General features: G+C 36.4%; 1 protein-coding gene across 3 annotated transcripts; it reads left to right on the forward strand.

Annotated features, from left to right (window-relative positions):
• LOC120326461 (glycoprotein 3-alpha-L-fucosyltransferase A-like) lies at nucleotides 1-12,827 on the forward strand. 3 transcript variants are annotated; one of them, XM_039392759.2, is made up of 7 exons: nucleotides 1-278; nucleotides 845-1,011; nucleotides 4,791-4,889; nucleotides 5,590-5,663; nucleotides 7,205-7,324; nucleotides 10,944-11,480; nucleotides 11,786-12,827. In XM_039392759.2, exons 2-7 carry the CDS (start codon nucleotides 982-984, stop codon nucleotides 12,015-12,017), a joined length of 1,092 nt encoding a protein of 363 aa, XP_039248693.2. In that variant the 5' UTR covers nucleotides 1-278; nucleotides 845-981; the 3' UTR covers nucleotides 12,018-12,827. The 3 variants fall into 3 exon arrangements, with proteins under 3 accessions (XP_039248693.2, XP_039248692.2, XP_039248694.2); XM_039392758.2 differs by having other exon boundaries at nucleotides 1-1,011; XM_039392760.2 differs by lacking the exons at nucleotides 1-278; nucleotides 845-1,011 and adding an exon at nucleotides 2,388-2,585.
• Nucleotides 12,828-17,538: the final 4,711 nt, after the last annotated feature.

The following is a 17,538-nucleotide window of genomic DNA, read 5'->3' on the forward strand; positions in this document are numbered from 1 at the left end:
GAGGGAGGGATAAGTGATACACTGTATATTCTTAGAATAATAGTACTAAGCGACAGCAAGGACAGAGATATATGTATTGTATAGCCAAGGGTTTCCCAAACTGGGGTCCGCGGACTCCTGGGGTCCGTGACGAATGCACAGGCGGTTCGCGACGATATTAAAAAAGTCTAATGGATCTTTAATGATTGATTTGAAGCCATTGATTCTTTTCTTTGGAACGTTGTAGACAGAAGTTGCTGATAAAATTATTGTCAGAAAGGGCAATTAGAAAAATCTACGTGTGTGAAGCAGCATTTTTATCTCTTACCAATTTAATGTAAAAATATGGGTCGAGAATTGCCGTAGAGTCGGACCTACGAGTTTGCTCGTCTCAAATTGCCATGACAATTGATAAATTGTGCGGTCAAAGGCAATCTCATTCAACACAATAATATCGTTCGTGAAACATTACTCTTCCTCGTTTGTTAGGCATAGAATGGGGGGCCGTCAAAAATAAGATTCAAAATCCGCGGCCGAAAAAGTTTGGGAAACACTGGATAGCCTAATGAAGAGATAAATTTATAACCATAAATAATAATACTAGACTAGACTATATTTATATAAACACAGCTCGCAGTCTCTACTCCCTGCATAAGCTGCCTGTCACATTTAAAACTTTTATGGGAGGCCGATACATATATATATATATATGACCTTCTTTTACCTGAAGGATAAAACTTTAGCTTAATGAAAGGTCTCGGTGAATGAAATTTACCGCGAATTATGGCGGGTATGGATTTGGAATTGAACTTGACTTCACGTCGATTTATGTTGGTTTTATTGTTGCTGATCATATATGTTTTAGTGTATATAAGGAACGGTCCCACTGATGTAACTTTTTCAAAACCTTCCCACTGGCACGAAGGACGTACCACTTTCACACCAAAACATCATAACGACTGGATAATTCCCTTATTCGATAGTTTACGGGATGAACTTGAAATGAGAATATTGAACGCTACAGATATGAAGGTAAGGATGTCATTGTACCGTAATATTCCTTGTGGTAAAAATGCTTTCGCAAAAGTATGCTTATAACATTCCATTATCCAATCTTAAGTTATGATGATCTATACTAGGATGCTAAACGTGCGAACCCAGTCAGAATCGAAAATAAAGTCATGGGGTATTTCTCATATACACCCTCGAGAGCATAATATAATACCTAATTCTCATTTGGGGGCAACAACATCGCCATTAAACGAAAACAGCACTTTTACTGAACACATATAAAATCGATTAGGCTTGACGTTTATTCAGGGCGCAGAATATTCATTTTGTGCACCGAAAATTCTACTCCCATTTCAGCCTACGACAGTGAGTTGTAGTCCACGTTGTATCAATATTTAGATTTTGTCATTCAACATAGTATGATATTTGGCAAATATATATACATTACAAGTAGAAGAAGGCGCTACCGCTATGTGCAACAGTACATCTTAAGTCATCATATTGCATTTCTTTATCGATTTTGTTTAGTATTTCAGTACTGAATATGTTACAATTCGCAATACAAACCCAATAGAAAATACAAAGCAAACAGTATAACAATAATATCACTAATATACTGAAGTAATACTTAAGTATTTTTAATAGGACATTCCAAAATGATGTTCACACATTATCCTATTCTGATTTCTATTTGTTATTTTTGTTCCGTGATCACAATCGGTTATCTTGTTGTCGAAAATATTAATACTTTAATGAGCGAGCTACCTGTTGGCTGATAATTAATAGGGAACTGATGGGATTCGAAATTTTAAGAACCGAACTCGCTTACACCAGGTTTCTTCATTTCAGAAAACATACCGAAGTTTTAGTTTTATAATTGTACGTCATATTTACTAATGTATGTCACCACATTAACACGGCACGCGTTACAAAAATTGATATATAAATTCCTAATTCGAAACACCAAATATAACGCCGTTCGTACTAGAGATGGGCCAGGATTCGAGTCGAATCCACGCATTTCTTGGACTCCGATTCGATCTCGAGTCCACGTCATTTTTACCGAGTCTATAATCAATGCTGTTTTTACTAATTTACGCCTATATTTGTAATTTTGCCTCTATAAATCTTACTACATACCTCAACTAGTTAAAATTCAAGGGTAGATCTGAAACAACATCCCTCGTGTGTATTATAAACACTCCTAATAGAAACGACGGCAGATATTCAGATAATATAACGCAAGGTATAAAACTATTGGTCGCTTATATAACAATGATCTGCTCCAGTCGCCTTCAAGCTATTTATCCTGTTTGGTATACATGTGTGGTACACGATAAAATATGTGTTAGCGCAATATTTTTAAGTTTTTGATTCGCGTAAAAATGGAACATGCTCTGGATCAACTCAATGGGGGATCTCATCAATACGTCTTTTAAATCGAGTTTATTACGTGCAATCTTTTCCTCCAAAAGGGAGCAATGGAAAGCATGGAGAATTTCAGAACGTTCAAATGAACTACTAAATTACAAGCAGATGTACCACATTTTGTTGACGACGAGTGGCATTTCTCTACCATTTGCGCACGTGACATGGTAAATTTATGGCTAGAAGTATCTGCAATTATAGAAAAAGCATTGTAGTCTAAAGCTTTTTATTTTTCATATTGTAAGAATTTTGGTTGGAAATGCAGTTCACAACCAATGCGCAAATTGATTACGTTTGTATTATGGCCACCAAAAAAGAGGGAAAATATATTTTTAATATGATTCAACAGCTATCTGCGGAACCATTAGGCCAGTGGTTCCCAATCGCCGGTGCCGGTCCGCGAAGCTTTTCTGTCGGTCCGAGAGAAAATTTAGTTGTTTTTATGTCGCCTCAATCGCTTTACCCAAGGCGCGGTTGCGTTGGTTTATTACGCAAGTTCTCTTCCGCCGTCATATTGCGACGTCTTTCGCGACATTGTGGCGACTGGCGATGTCTTTGGCGACATTGTGACAACGTCCCCCGCGACATCTTGGCGCCAAGTAATCACACTTTTCGCTTTTTCGGCGAATGCGCTCAATCGAATCTCGCAAGATTCAGAAACCTAAAAATCGGCACGCATGCTTTTTCTGTTCTGCGTGCTTTTCCTGATTAATATAACCATCCACATAAAACGTTATGCATATATCTTTGTTTGAACCAGAAAACTGTCAAGAACAGTATAATATTCCAGTAAGACATGAACTTGTTGCAGCCCTGCAGGTGGTCACGAGACGCGCAAAAAGCATGGACCGCAGAGATTTTTCCAAGTTTTTTGAGCAGGCACAGTAGAATTTTGATCCTGGTGCCAAGTTAACGACGACTTGTCATTGTAATTTTATTTCGTTTGAGACGATTCGATCAACTACAGGAGGATAAATATGATGAACCCGATAAAAAAGAAAAAGCTTGATTAATATTTGTAATTCTACTTTACAGTCCAGATTTAAAAAAAAGAATCACTGTCACAATTTAGGATATCTTTTGATAACGAATACCCATCGCCAAGTAATCGAGCAATCAAACTGTTTGATTGCTTACTGCGTTATGCGAAAAAGTATTTTCATCACTAGCTTTAATTGAAACGAAGCAAAGAAATCGGCTGCACGCCGGTGAAGAGCTACGTGTTGCAGAAACTTCTTTGAGGCCTCGTTTGCAATCCTATATTGGAAACGAAACAGCATCATCATTATCACTAGAGTTAATAATGTTTGTACATGATTTCGCTTGTACATGTTGTTTATGTCAGATGTTTCATGTGTGTCTTTCTTACGCATAATGGGTGCCCAACACTGCATTTCGTTACGAAAATATAATTATGGGGTTGTTTTCTGTTTCACCCATTTCAATTTTTGGCCACATTATTTGATAGTTTTTTTTCGTGTGATATGTTTTAAGTGTGCCTTTTTGTCTAGAAGCATATTGAGTGCCCGACACTCCATTATATTACGCAAATTTATGTTATGCTTTTCTGTTCCGGTCATTTCAATTTTGGCCGGTCCGCAAGTACATTTAATTTATTTCTACCGGTCCGCCAAGGTAGAAAGGTTGGGAATCACTGCATTATGCAAAAAATATGAGCTACGACGTATGTTTGTGAGCACACGATGCTTTAGCATGGTCAAAAACGTGTTTTTCTGGTTTTACATTGTGACGTCACGGACTCGGAAGATTCGAGTCTTCGACCTATTACGCGGATTCGTCGAATCTCTGTAATGCCGGACTCGTCCCAACCCTAGTTCGTACACATTTGATGAAGTGTCCAAAACAAAAAACGAGATACCGATCAGGGATCGCCGACTTATCGATCGTCCGCATGTTGGTATCCCCCAAAACAGAAACTGCGGTTTCGATTCTTCCGCTCTGACTCAATAGCGACACCACGCGTCACATCACTGTTTCATTATTAATTCACTAATTATACGACATAATACATTCAAAATCGATATGCTTCTGGTCCGAGATATGATGAATACACGCGTAAAAATTGGGAGAAGATTCAACCTCGCTTTCGTAAGATATCGCGTAACTTACGAAAGTGTCTAACAGACAAATACCTATCAACATACTTACCGATTGAGATCGATGAGTAACGAGAGTATCAGGACATCGAATTAACACGAAGCCCCTGAATCCCACCACTGGTAATGGGAAATATTCGAAATGTTGATTTTTCAGCCGTTGATATATAGTTTTCTACATGTTTCACTGTCATATTAACGCATACTTGCAACAAATAACAATTTCTTGATTATTCCATTGCTTGTATATTTCAGATAATACTGGTGTGGATTCCAATGTTTGGTATGAAGCCGGTACACGAGATCGACGCAAAAAAATGTGGTAGTTGTGAAGTAACATACGACAGAGAAAAGGTGAGCGCTATCTGATCGAAAAAATGACAATCTTCTGCCTGCAGTGCTGGGTTTAAGACCTTGGAAGTCGTGTCGTTAATCAAGTCAAGTCACGGACCTTCCGAGTATTGAGTAAAGTCGAGTCCCAGTAAATCTCAAACTTCGAGACGAGTCACTGCACTTTCGAGTCTTTAGTTAGGACCAGTCGTCGCTGATCGCTTCTTTCTATTTCGGATATTCGCTCAAAATTACCTTTGAGTCTCAAGTCCATAACCTCTGCTAGTTGGTCGAGTCAAAGTTCGAATCATTCCACTCGAGTAAAATGACTGACTAAAGTCACACTAATACCGTTTGCCTGAAACGCAGTAACTTTTTAACTTCGCGTCTGTATATTTTGTCAGCTATCATTATGGTTTTATTCAATATTTGGAAAGTAAGGCTGAAACTCACATGAAAAGTTACTGTTACGCACCATCTACTCATTTCATCTTTTTTGTGATTGCTGTAGAGTAGATGAAGATGAACAGCATTTGCAACCAATGTTATTATTGTTTGTTTCATCCTCATCTCATTACGTAACCATTGTTTCACTTTTATATATCAATTAATCAAATACTGTAAGAACGGATAAGAAATGACTGCATGGTAGAGAAACAATTACGATTGTTAATCTTAAATGAAAAGTATTAGTCTCTTGATTTGTATTTTTCCATATATGCAGATAGACGATGAAAGAACTGGAGCGGTTGTTTTTCACTTCGATGGAATCGGTCCCAAAAATATGACACCGACAAGGTGAGTAATGTAACACAATAATTTCTGTGTCATGTTATTGGGTTCAATTATTGATATATTTTGTCAATGATGGTATGTGTGAATGATTTTACAAACTATTTGTATAATTTTGACGTTGAGTTGGAAACAAGTTATGTCTTTAAAATGAAATTGCTTTGAAATATTAACTTATTAAAGTGATAACGCATATGTTCTTGAGTTAGACTGATAATTACACTGTGTAACACAGTTTTTGCTCCTGGCTTTTGATTGTTATTTACTATTTGATTGCCCCCCAAAAACTGAAGAAAAATTTTATCAATTTGGTTTTGTGAAAAGGGGGGTGGGATTTCCCCAAAATCATTTTTTGTAATATAAAACATCGTAAAACTTTCATTATAACATTGTCTTGAATTGAAAAGAAATATTATCTAAATTTCCAACTATAGTTTTAGTCGATTTCACGAACAGGCCCTCATATGTAGTCACTGTCGTTCACATTGTACTATCATTGGTAACGGACGTTTACAATCCAACCGTGCCGCGTTACTGTGTAAAAAAGGCAAATTTTAAATGTAACATTGTCATCAGCTGGTACAGTTGTAGGGTGACATTTGATGTCGCCTTTGCTGTCAAGAAATTCAAATCTTTTTAGTCATTTTGGCCTGCTGTAGGGTGAAACTCTGTGTCTCTACTATCTTAATTTACTACTCAGTTGACCACTAAAGCTCTTTATATCTAAGGCTTAAACTTTATGATATGCTATCTGGTTCTTAATCTGCCAATGACATTGCATAGACCGGTTTCCGACGTATTGATATATATATATATATAGTATATATTCTCGAATACAAATGAACAGTTCAAAACAGACTGACAGCCAAAGAGAATCCAAATTGTTGCATGCCTAGCTGTTGTTGTTATTCTCTCTTTTTAGTTCATTCTCTTTCCGAATCAGTGGTCATTTTATATACTTGTTTTGGTTTCCCGGGGGAAATAATTTCTAGTTAAAAAACGTTTTAAATGTCCAAATATCAACCAATGTTATCGAACCAACTATATTGTCACTCTCATAACCAACTTGTGCAATTCATATTTAACGGCCTTTATACCAGAATGCATTAATGATATTTTATTCTTTGTATTTAAAATTTATGGAAAATCTGATTTTTAGTATAATGTGCAGAACGCATCATTAAATATATACTTCAAACATAAAAATTGAGGTTATCAAAACAGATATTCTATTTCAGGATTGAACATCGTAGATACAAGTTGCAAAATTGCTTGTATTCTGCAGTCATAGGCACATTATTTGTAAGTTACAATGCGCTATAACGACGTCACACGATTGCGTCTTACTAATAAATTTAAATCTGGCTACGGCTAAAAAATGGAATCATGAGGGAATATTTACTCTTACTAACTTAATAATATCGTTTTTATATTCTGTACTCGAAACTGATAAAAAATGACTTATGACACGCACCTTCGTTATTAGCGTAACGATTAGCTACATCCTCACTAAACATACCGTGTTATTTTTCTCGATTTCCATTTAGAAACCTAAGTCAACTTTACATATACTGGGACCTGGAATCGACTGCAAACCTTCGCAGCAGCAGAGGAGATACTTTAGAGTTCGAGGACAATTTTCAGTTTAATGCAACTATGACATACAGGTTAGGCTTATTGAACACAAAGTCGACTTATAGATTGTTGTGTTAATTCTTGTTCTTGCTCATGTTGTTGTAAAAAAATCGCTTTCACCACTAATCGACCAATCGATTATATAGCTTTCGTGCACAAGGTTTATTATGTCTTGTGCACACTTTCATATGACATTCAATAGGTTTTTTACCATTTGTCTGGAATTTTGCTACATCGTGGTACGCATATTAATGATTTGCCCTTCCAACCCAACAACAAATGTCACCTCAACAGAAACAACAACAATCCATATGTATACCTATGACTTTGTCAAAACCTATATTTGTGCGAATCAGGTTTTTCTGATTTTGTTAGCGTCAAAACTGCCTCAAGTTTGACAGTGACATTCGTCTGGCTATACAAATGACGGTCCCTAGAATTAGGAACCTCGTCAGACAATTCAAAGCGCAAGATACCCATTAGTTGTATACTGAAAAGCTTCGTCTTCCTTGTCGTTGGTTTGTTTTTGCATTCCATAAAAAGACGTAAAAACATACAATCCAACACGTTTAGTTTTTGGAATGACGTACAGAGGGGCCACGAGAGCAAAAAGGCGCCGGAAGGGGGACACGAACCATAAAAGGTTGAGAACCACTGCTCTACAAGATGGTGGTCTTGAAAACCTGAATTTTTCAATGATAAAAATTTTAGCTGGAATATATTAATTTATAGAAGTTGAGAACAAAACAGACCTAAGTTCCGATTTGATGGACATTAGCCTTTTCGGCCCCGTATATCTGCAGTCAAAATCAAAATAGGCCGATTTTACACTTAAATTTAGGTTCAAATAATCCCAATAAACAAGAGGAAAAATAAATCTTATTGCCCTGATTGACTAATTAATTAATTGGTATGCAGACAATTGATAATGAGTTAGACTGCAATCATACTAATAAGAAAAGTTTAGATGAAACAAAGATCTAGCTTGGAGGAATTTTGGTATTTAATCGGGCAGAACCTAGACGGATTGAACAGCTATAACTGTATATGCTTTAAAAAGTGCTCATTTTCAGCCTTCAAAATTTGAAAATGTGTTAGCTCATTTCATATTATTGAAGCAATATTCGGATTGGAATATGAACTACCCATGGGCCATGGTACAGAATTAAGTACTCCTGAAGTATGCGCACCAAGATGTCGCATAACCTGAACCCTAACCTGGTACACAACCTGAGCCATCTTGGTGCGCATACTTCAGGAGTTCCGAAAATTTAATGAGCACCTAGAATCAAACTTTACATATACAGAAAAAGGTTTTCCGTTCTGCTACATATTGTGGTAATGAACAAAGCAAATATAGTACAAATTTATCATATAAAAATAGATACTGCTAAAAGTTAGTTGGTGGTAGTTTGTATTCACTCTTTTTAATTGACAATTCAATTATTTCAGTTGCTGGAAATTCTTCAAATTTTCCCAAAAACAGTGACAATAAATCTCTCTGAGAGACAAACTAATATTTAGATCAATCCCTCGTGCTTTCGAAGATTGAAGGATTTGAATCAATCATTCTAGTGTTACGTTTACGACTTCGTAAGAATTGGTAAATTTTAAATATTAATTTTTTGTTTTGTAATATTAAGTTCTGTTGTATTGATTAAATACACAATACCCAAAACACAATAAGGGTGTGGCAAAACTGAAGTAGGTTAGTAATAATAGGTAGTAAGGGGTTAAGTTAACAGAGCGCAGGTCCTGATTATGAATGTAAGTTTTAGAATTTCTAAACTAAAATATTCGAATCAACATAAATTCGAATTGATTCGAAGCAAATCAGAAAATACGTCTAAAAAATCGGATAGAACGCTTTTTCGAATATTTTTCTTGCATTCTCAGCTTTTGACAAACCATAACAATCTTGAGGTTGTAGTTATGGTTTCGCTCAATTTTTTTTCGACTAATCAAAAAATGTACTGGGTTTACAAATATATTTTTTATAAGCTTCCTTTTAGAACCTCAATTTAATAACATTGTGAGGTATTTATTCGTCATTCAACATAATTCTGCGATGTTTCACTTGAAGGCTTTCTCCCTATAAAATCACAGCAAATTGATACTGAACCACATTTAACTGACTTGTATCAGAAAGAGCATTTGTACAAGAATTCTAAAAGTCAGTTCTAAAAGCAAATTATCATAATAAACTCATTATTGTTTGCAAGAAAGGCTATGTGCTGTAAACTTACACCCATGCGAATTTGTTCAGTGCAACTTAGGCCTAGGAAGTCTTGTATTACAGCAGTCCATACAAAAAATTTCAAAACTTGTTGACAACGTCCTGGGCCTAAGTTCTTTACGGGGGTAAAAAAGTAGTAACGAATCAAATCTGAAGTATCAAAAAATATTGATTACAAAGATATTCTCACCCACATAGAAATAAGAAGAGCTGAGTTCTGTACCAAGTGTGAATAAATTATGAAAATCAAAATTGTTTTTTTGCGCTTTCTCAAAACTCAAATTCGTTACTTAGGCTTGTTCTCATTCAGTGATATTTACAATGTACAAGTTATTGTTTACATAATTACTTAAATGTTACGTTAGTATTTTATGCATTCTTTTGTACACCAGCAGAGAATGCTAATCAAATGATCCGGCTAATTTGAAGTGAGGTCGCTACGGGGCGGTGTCGAGGTCTAGTTGGCACTTATAAGAATGCGCTAGGGATGGCGAACCTTTCTCAATGAATGGGTCAAAAATTATATTTTTATCGTGGAACAGAAGAGAGTGGGTCACAGATATTTAGTCAATGCTTGTATCTATAATAAACTTCTGAAACAAATCTTACAAGCTTTTATTGGTGTTGGTGTAGTTTTGGGCTTTATTTATGCAGCACTTTTCTCAGGTACTTCTTATGGCACTCGATTTTATGAAATTAGAGTACGAAAACACGCATGTGAATTACCAAAAACGTGTAGAATCATGCGGAAAATTATTTTACGGCTCCAAAGAGTTTGGAGAAAATTCCATTCTGATATTGTTATATTTTTCGATCAAGGCACTTTTACACTGCCCCATTGTTATTTCAGATTACTAGATTTTTATTTCAAGTATGAAAGATTTCGTTTTCTCAACGCCATTGTAAGCGAGAAACTAATAAAATGCAAAGTAGCATCTAGTTCTTGTATAACCCCTAAAACAGTCCGCAGATACACTTCCGAAAGCGATAAGACGTTGCGAGAATTGAACAGATTAATTGCATTGTTATGTCATAAACGATGCAAATAGCCGAATAACGGTACATGGCGGTGCAGACATGCGTCCAAGATTAGGGGTTTTGAAAATTACCATACCGGCCCGAAAATTAACATTTTGTATATGAGCAATCGCAGCTCTTACTTCCCAACTGACGGCACATTATAAAAGTTTAGTTATTGTTAGATTAATTTAAGGCCTGTTTCATCAATTTTTATATCACTGATATGATAGCATTTTTCGTGCCTTGGCGGGTCACGAATGAAACGCGGTGGGTCACTTTGTGACCCGCGCGTCAGTGGTTCGCCATCCCTGACATATACAAACACACACTCCTTATTGGAAATGCAATTTTGTCAAGCTTGAAAAACTTCGTCATTATATTTTTATCTTTTTCAGAAGGGACTCGGATTTCTATCAAAGTTATGAACACAAATATGGTGTGACAAGAATTATTGAAGAAAATACGCTCACACTAGAGGAACTGCTTGCGATGAAAACCAAGCATTCAGTCACATTCGTCTCAAACTGTCGTGCTAATGCTAGAGCGCGTTTTCGAATGAAAATGCTGGAGCATATAATACGATTAGGATTCAAACTGGAGGGATTCGGTGCATGCTTTTGGGGAAGTGGCAAGTTTGCAAATGGTAACAGCCGAGACGAACCTGAATTCTATGCGGAAGTCAGAAAATATAAATTTCACTTTTCTTTTGAAAATTCCTATCACTGTAAAGACTACATTACTGAGAAGTTTTTCAACAATGCTCTCAGATCCTTTACTGTTCCTGTTGTCTGGGGTGCGACGAGGGAGGATTATGAAGCAGTCGCACCACCTGGATCATTTATATTTGTTGAAGACTTTGATTCCGTGGAGGCTTTAGCCGATTATCTTAATTATTTAGACAAAAACGATACGGCATATTTAGAATACCTCAAGTAAGTAAACCATCCTGGTTTCGTAATATTTCTAGCCTAATAATTCAAATTCGATCGTAGTTTGAAGATGATGCCATGTTAAGGAATGCTAGTACAATATATGGTGGCCTCGTTTAACATTGTCACTGTTAACAAATTAGTTTCGTGCATTTTTACTAGAAAACTCAAAAGAATCCTTGCATTTTATCGCATTTGATTTTGTTTCGCTTTTATTTAAATTAGTTCGCCTGTTAATTCAGGGGGAATTTTTTGTGTTAAATAAATGGCTGGTATATTCTGCAACTATAAAAATTGTACGTTTACAGGTGGTTGACAATGAAGCCAAGAGATATGCCTCACTACGGAAGAGCAAGACATTGGTGTTCGATATGCAGAGCTCTACATGGAATTAACATTGACGACATCTACAGTCCAAAATACAACAAGACTAACCCAATTAGACCATTATTTACAGACGGCGTCGCAACGAGGACTGTCGAGCACTTAAAAGACTGGTATTACGGAGAAGATAATCCCGAGTGTTTTTCGAAATATTGACAATCAGATAATTAGCGGAATTCGGTCTTATAATTCCAGGATAAGCGTTCATCCTTTGATTACTCATTGTCCTTGTACATTCTATGTAGCGGGCCGATTGTGCAGTCGATACTATTTTTGCTCACACTGAATGCTGTTCACCTCGGACAATAAATGAGCAAAAACCTTACCTATTTTTTGTCGACATATACAAATATTTGCAATATTCAAGTGGACGTGACTACAGATTCCATATTCCTTGTTTTTCAGATTCAATACGAACAAAACTAAGTTCATTTTATAGGTCAGATCGCGATGCCACTGCTCTACTCCTGTTTATATCGTTTACTGGGTTAAAATTTTGAAATTCGTTTTTCCTCTTGAGAAACCGCTAATACATGAACCAAGAATACGCCGATAGAAGAAAGAAATTTATAATATAAATCAGGGGTGTGCAACTTTTCTTACAGTTGGACCAGATACGAGTAAGTAGGTGGAGCCGCGGGCCGCACCCAACTTTTGCCGCCTCCTCCCACTATCCACGGTCTTTGTTTAGCGTAGCCGAGTCGCCCAACTCAAAGATAAAAAACCTACCGTTATTAGTTTGTATTCGGTATTTCTCTGTTCTTTTGATGTGTACCTTTTCTATTTACTACGCAGTAACCTAATTTTAACGAGTTTTGTGGGGGCTTTGAATGGATTACATTAGGACATTTACTGGTAAAATGTGTCCCTACTTACGAAATGTTGTATCTACAAAGGGGCTTCCGAAACGAGTTAATTTTGTAGGTAGAGTTTCTACTGTAGTGGCGAGCACAATTTTTTTTGTTATTGACCTTACGGCATTGTTGAAGGGTTCTTTTAGAAATGTTGAGTTGAAACGCATAAATGTTGAAAAAAAACAGCTATTCGAATTTATTGTCACACCGACGTTAAACGAATTCAGTGAGATGTTTTTATAACATAGTGTATTTTGCAACAAGATTTTGATAGCTTGTTTTACTACTATGTTAGTGGCACTCAGGCACTGGTATAGGCTTCGCGATGCAAAGAGATTGGAATTGCTCGCACGTACCAGAACAACTAAACAACAACTCTTTAGGCGGGCACACTATTCAGAATCGCCACTTCCCCGCGTGCCGCGCAATTTTTCTGTGCGGGCCGCAGTTTGCTCACTCCTGATGAAAATGATAAATACTAGAGTGTTTCACATGTGAAAGCAGGTCAAATGATCACTTTTGTATGCATATCGTAATTTCGACAGAATTCACTCTCGACTCCTGGGAGATTGAGAATGCGACTCTACCTGAAGTAACTAAATTTGATCTCATTACCGCCACGTATTTGAATGTATAACATTAAGGCGTCAATGAAAGTTAGACGGAATCAAAAATTGAATAGCGAATATCACTGGCTTTTTATTGGCAACCAAATTGGATATTTTTTCTCACCGACAAAATGTTGCGTCGCTGTGTCTATTCTAAATAGCTATATAGCATTATCTTCTTCGATCCTTTTTGACTTTTAGTCGTCAAACTCGGTAATCTTTCATCTGTTCACTGTCAGTGTGTCAGACGAGAAAAAACCGTTATGCCCAAAGTTTTTTTTATTTTTGAAGAATTCCTGTTTCGTGGAGTTCGCTACCTCATGGTTGTTTCGTGCAATCGGTATTTACTGCACGCGTAATTTCTACGCTATTATACGTTGTAGTCTCATTAGCTCTATTCTATTGGTGCGGGCGGGCTAAAATGAAGATTAAATTGAGTAATTTGCCGGACTATAAACACGTTTTAATTTGCAATGAGAATTTTTGTTTGAGTGCGCACCAACCTGCATGCCGGTTGTTAGTTCAGTTTCAAAAACCAATAGCGTTGTATATTTAATTACGATTAATAGCAATACAAGGGGGGATCTTACTTGAAACACATAATAATAATTATCACAATATAGTTTTGGTCGAAACGTTACAGAACTCAAATGGGAAAACATTTTCCGGATTTTAATTTCAGATATATTACTGCTGTTTCTCTATTTTTGCAGTATAATCTTTGGTCTGGCGTATTCTAAATGAAGTGTGTTTTAGGGGGTAAACATATAATATAACTGAAACGTTTCATACATAAAACGCACAAAGAGTACTGCCCGTATCAGCACAAGTATGTAGACTACTGATTCCGAGAAGACTACCCAGCACGCTATTATAATATGTATACCTAGTCCTAGAGTTTTGTTTTTGCCCTATAAATATATATATATATATGTCCTCTGAGCCTAACTATATACGATTTCGTAATAATACATTATTGGGCGTCATTGTTTCAAAGTAAAGACAAGGATAAAATTGGCGTAAATCTGAATTTATATCCTATATGTAACGTGATATATATAGCTTGTGCAACAATGGCGTGCATCAACATTTATAAATGAGATTCCGCTACTCAAGAATGTGTCGGTATTGCAGTGGTATCCACCGGGCCGCGAGAATTGCCCCACGGCTCTTGCTAACAAACACCAAATTTGAGGAGTCATATTTGGGTATTGTTTCAATTTTTAATTTTGCATGAAGCGCGCCAGCACCATTTCGTATAATTGAAAATGTCATACAAGTAACAAATTGTTGTGCGAATTTTTTTTTAAATTTTACCAAGGAATAAGATCAAAGCCGGCACAAAAGATAAAAATCGGAATAAAATCCCAAATTCATTGCCTAATAACTGAAACTGAAGCCGTTACGATTGTGTCTCCCTCACATTCGTTCACAAATTGCAGCAGTGGTAAAGAAGCACCTAGCACAACAATTACATGCATCATTATAATTCTATACCTGTCACTAAATACAGGGGATGTTTTGTTTACTTGAATAAAATTCCCGTTCATCTGATCTTCTATATTATTATTATTTTATACCAAAATGGCATTATAAGTAGGAAATGTTGGGTTTTGTGATAGGTGTGATGCGAATATTTGAAGTGCTCAATAGTGTGCCGCGATATAAAAAAAAAACTTTGGGAACCACTGCGGTATTATGATCAAAAAGAAAGAAATGACAAGATTGGGGTAATCGATTATACTTATAATTGACAAATGTGGTCTTGAGTCCTACAACCTTGCAAAGAAATAGCGAAAACGGATTGAATGCATGTGCAATCTTTAGTTTTAAATAATTCAATTACACCCCGAAAAGGAATGCGGAGTATGTTGATCCTATATCTCGGTCGATTCCTGATATCGATTGATGATATCCATCCAGCGCGATTCAGTTATAGGGATAAGACGAGGAAATTCGCAGGTTGGCTTACTTCTACTGCTGGTTACGCTGCAGAATTATTTGTATTTCAATTATGGTATATTTATTGATACGCTCCATTGGAATTCTAACCGCTTTACTTTACGTCATATACACTTCTCCATTTTTTTTGAAGTAGATAAGTGTTCGTCTACCATCACTGTCATCCGTGAGTATATGCTACAGAAAGACAAATTTTTTATTCGGTCTCTCTTTAGATAAATTGTATAACTGGATTCATATATCTAGATTTAGCATTGAGAAATATAATTGGACTTCAGTTTGCTTGATCGCGCCTAGCGAGTTTCCATGAAAATGTCATGCACATGGAAGTCTTAATTTGTAAAATATTTATGTAGTCTGCCGCCCTTTTCGTGAAATTCATTTGCATTTTAGAAGGTTGTGTGTTACTTATAATAATATCTTAGCCGGTCTGTTCAGTTAAGTTAGTGTGCAGAACGACTCTTATGAAGATCCACTGGCACAAGGGCGGAGAGTCAATGTGGGATTGTAGGTGGTTAATGTCACAAACAAAGACGATTATATTTAGGCACTCATAATCTAAACTTTTCGTGACTAACAGTTTCCGTTTTATAACGCGTGACCTAATTATTTTGCCATTATCCGTTATGCTGCGAGAGAATTATTATTTGCTTTTCACCCCTAGTCATAGCTTACATCTCACACCTGAAAAGGATTGCCAGTAGTTATGGAACTGCGACACTGATATTGCGTTTTCAGTGATATTTGGATATAGTAAAAGTCGTGAAAACGTCAAGTTTGGTGTTTCGGACTATACAAATTTCAAGCTCAGCAAACCACACAGACACTCCGGGGATAATACCGTATATATGACTACTATAAGGATATTACTATTTGTAATACATGTTTTACAAACATTTGCTAGATTTAGGGTTACCATATTTTTGTGACTTCAAAGCGGGACGCCTCCAAAGACAACGACCCCTTAGCTGTGATTTTGTGACTTTACATTTTCCAATTACTGCATAGGCCTACATTTAAAGCCATCCCGACTGTCTTCATTGACCTTATTGCTATCGAGAGTTCATGCGCACATTCTCTGTCCAAATATCGGGTTCAGTTCGAAAAATAGAAAGGAATTGACATTAATGATACAAATAATTCGAATTTAGATTTTTTTATGTACAGCAAAAGGAAGAAAGATACCCTGCCGTTTTCAAGCATTGAGAATTTACTTATTCGCCCAAGCATGCTTTTCTGTAGATAGCGCCTTCGTCAAAAAGACTATATTCAGTGTTACATTCATGTAAACGTCAGAACAAGACCAATTACTATTGATTTTACATGTGATACGTTACGGGAAACAACGTAACAAACAAAATAACGCATTTACCTCCAGCAAGTGGGCTAGCGCTGCGCTGCACTGCACAGGAACAACAGTAACGAAAACATGTTAATTGGTAATGTTCAACATGCTACAAAGCGGGACGTATGGTAAGCCTAGCTATATTGATCATGCGGAATTTGTCGTTGATGCGAGATTGATCATAAGAATAAATTGAATAATTCAGCATGCATTCGATTATATTTTTTGTAAAATCAATATACCAGGACCAGCAATTGTACGGCTAAAAGGAAATGCGTGCTGACTTCCTTCAATGTAGGCGTAAAGTTCGTCTATATTTTTACAATATAAAAGAATGAGCTAAAACTTTATTTGATCTTTGTTCTAGTCTTGCGCAACATTAAATTTATTTTTGCGCATTGAAACTCTAACATTTTTAAAGTGTAGCCGTTACCTCTATCTATTTTCGTCGGAAACCGGCCTAACACACACGCACTAACGAAATATTATTGCTGGAGCTACTGTTGGCTGGCGTTACAACTATTGTGATTCTGTCTTTCTATACACAGAGTTGTTTTTGCTATTACATAGCGAATGAAGCGAAGCGAAGTCGTCCTAATGTATTTGAGTGTGAGCTCTTCAGGTTCTACGTTTGTCTCGCATGAATGATCTACTTTTTCAATACAATGGACCCGGCCTTCTTCTATCGACTGTATTTACTTTAGGTACTGTACGAGGCGAGAATGGCTAGCTTTGGTAGGAAACACTTGTCTGAATAAAGCAAGATTGTTTGTTGAGCGAGGTTATCTGTAATGGAGTTGGTAGATAAAGCGTAATTTGTGTTTGGGTTTGAATTATTAATTGAGTAGTTTCCCCTGTTAGGCCTGTTTTATTCCGCTGAAAACAAAAATTTATATTTACTCTTGTTT

The sequence above is a fragment of the Styela clava genome, chromosome 4, assembly GCF_964204865.1.
Source record: "Styela clava chromosome 4, kaStyClav1.hap1.2, whole genome shotgun sequence".
Taxonomy (NCBI): domain Eukaryota; kingdom Metazoa; phylum Chordata; class Ascidiacea; order Stolidobranchia; family Styelidae; genus Styela; species Styela clava.